At 58.8% G+C, this 1242-nt stretch overlaps 1 protein-coding gene across 1 annotated transcript; it reads left to right on the top strand.

Moving 5' to 3' along the window:
• Positions 1-399: 399 nt before the first annotated feature.
• Positions 400-1130, top strand: MNEG_16185 (acetyl-coa biotin carboxyl carrier; the record flags this gene model as incomplete). Its single annotated transcript, XM_014035344.1, has 4 exons — positions 400-480; positions 565-680; positions 869-974; positions 1116-1130. 4 exons carry the CDS (start codon positions 400-402, stop codon positions 1128-1130), a joined length of 318 nt encoding a protein of 105 aa, XP_013890798.1.
• Positions 1131-1242: the final 112 nt, after the last annotated feature.

The following is a 1242-nucleotide window of genomic DNA, read 5'->3' as shown; positions in this document are numbered from 1 at the left end:
ACCATTGTGGAGCGCAGTCAATTGCTGCTGTTCATTTTCAGCGTGTGCATCGTCCAAGAACCTGAACCGGTTTGATCTATGAATTTTCTCAAGTTTACGCTGTGTTGTCGATTTTGGCTGTGGTCGGATCGCCTTTCTGGCCCACCCATGATCTGGGCGGCGACCGTGCTGGGGGCCTGACATATTGTTTGTTGATTTGGTTTAAAAATCAAGGTAACATCACAAAACCACCGGGACCCTGGGGACGCGGGTGACCGTGCTCACTTGCAAAAACAGCAGGAGGTGTGTGGGTGCATTGGCGCGTGTGCAGCTCTGAAACTTGGACTTGTATTCACTTCTGGCAATTGCGTGTGATTCAAGTCGACCGGTCGCAACAGCAGGGCCGATCACAGAGCAGCAATGCAGCTCGCAAAGTCCCTGCGGGCCGGCAGGTCCGCGGCAGTGCAGCGCCCAGCGAACGTGACGAGCTTCCACGTTCAGGTCAGTGCCGCTGGCAAGCCCATTGGGGCAGGCGTTGTGAAAGACGCCCGTGCTCAGCCCACCCCATCCCTACCAACGCGCCAGGCCCGCAAGGTCACGGCACACGCGGCCACTGAGGAGATCGCGGCTGTGGCTGCTTCCTCCAATGGCACTGGGGCCAGCAACACGCTGGACTTCGAGGAGTTATCCGACATCATCAGGTGTGCTCCCTCACCAGATGCATATGTGCAGCCATCTGGCCATCAGAGCATTTGAGCAGGTTAACTCTCGCGGTTGGCAATGTGCCAATCGCCTGCGAAGTCAATGAAGCGCGGGTCCCGGGCCTTGGACCGGGTACATGCGTTACGGCCGCCCTGAATGTAGCGTCTTTGGTCCTCCGCGGCCTCAGGATTGTCAACGATACCGATATCGTTGAGCTGGAGCTGAAGAGCAAGCGCTTCAACCTGTCGGTCAAGAAGCAGGCGGCTCTCAAGGCAGCGGAGCCGACGGTGCAGGTGCGGCAAGTGCTGCGCAGGACGCAACGGTGGCGAAAACATGCAATGCTGTGTGAGGCTGTCGCACGGTCGCCTGGCGCTGCTCCAAGCCACGAGTGCGACGCGCACAGCTGCGCAGCAGGCTGCAATGCAACGCATCAGCCGTGGCAATGTTGACAGAGAATGGGCAGCTTATAGTGGTGCCCCGCGGAAATCACACTGCACACAGCTCAATATGCACACTTTGACACAGCTGTGGAAACCGTCTGCCCCCCGCCCCTCCCCGCGC

The sequence above is a fragment of the Monoraphidium neglectum genome (genome assembly GCF_000611645.1).
Source record: "Monoraphidium neglectum strain SAG 48.87 unplaced genomic scaffold scaffold06084, whole genome shotgun sequence".
NCBI classification, from domain to species: Eukaryota; Viridiplantae; Chlorophyta; class Chlorophyceae; order Sphaeropleales; family Selenastraceae; genus Monoraphidium; species Monoraphidium neglectum.
This window is presented reverse-complemented; position numbering and strand designations above follow the sequence as displayed.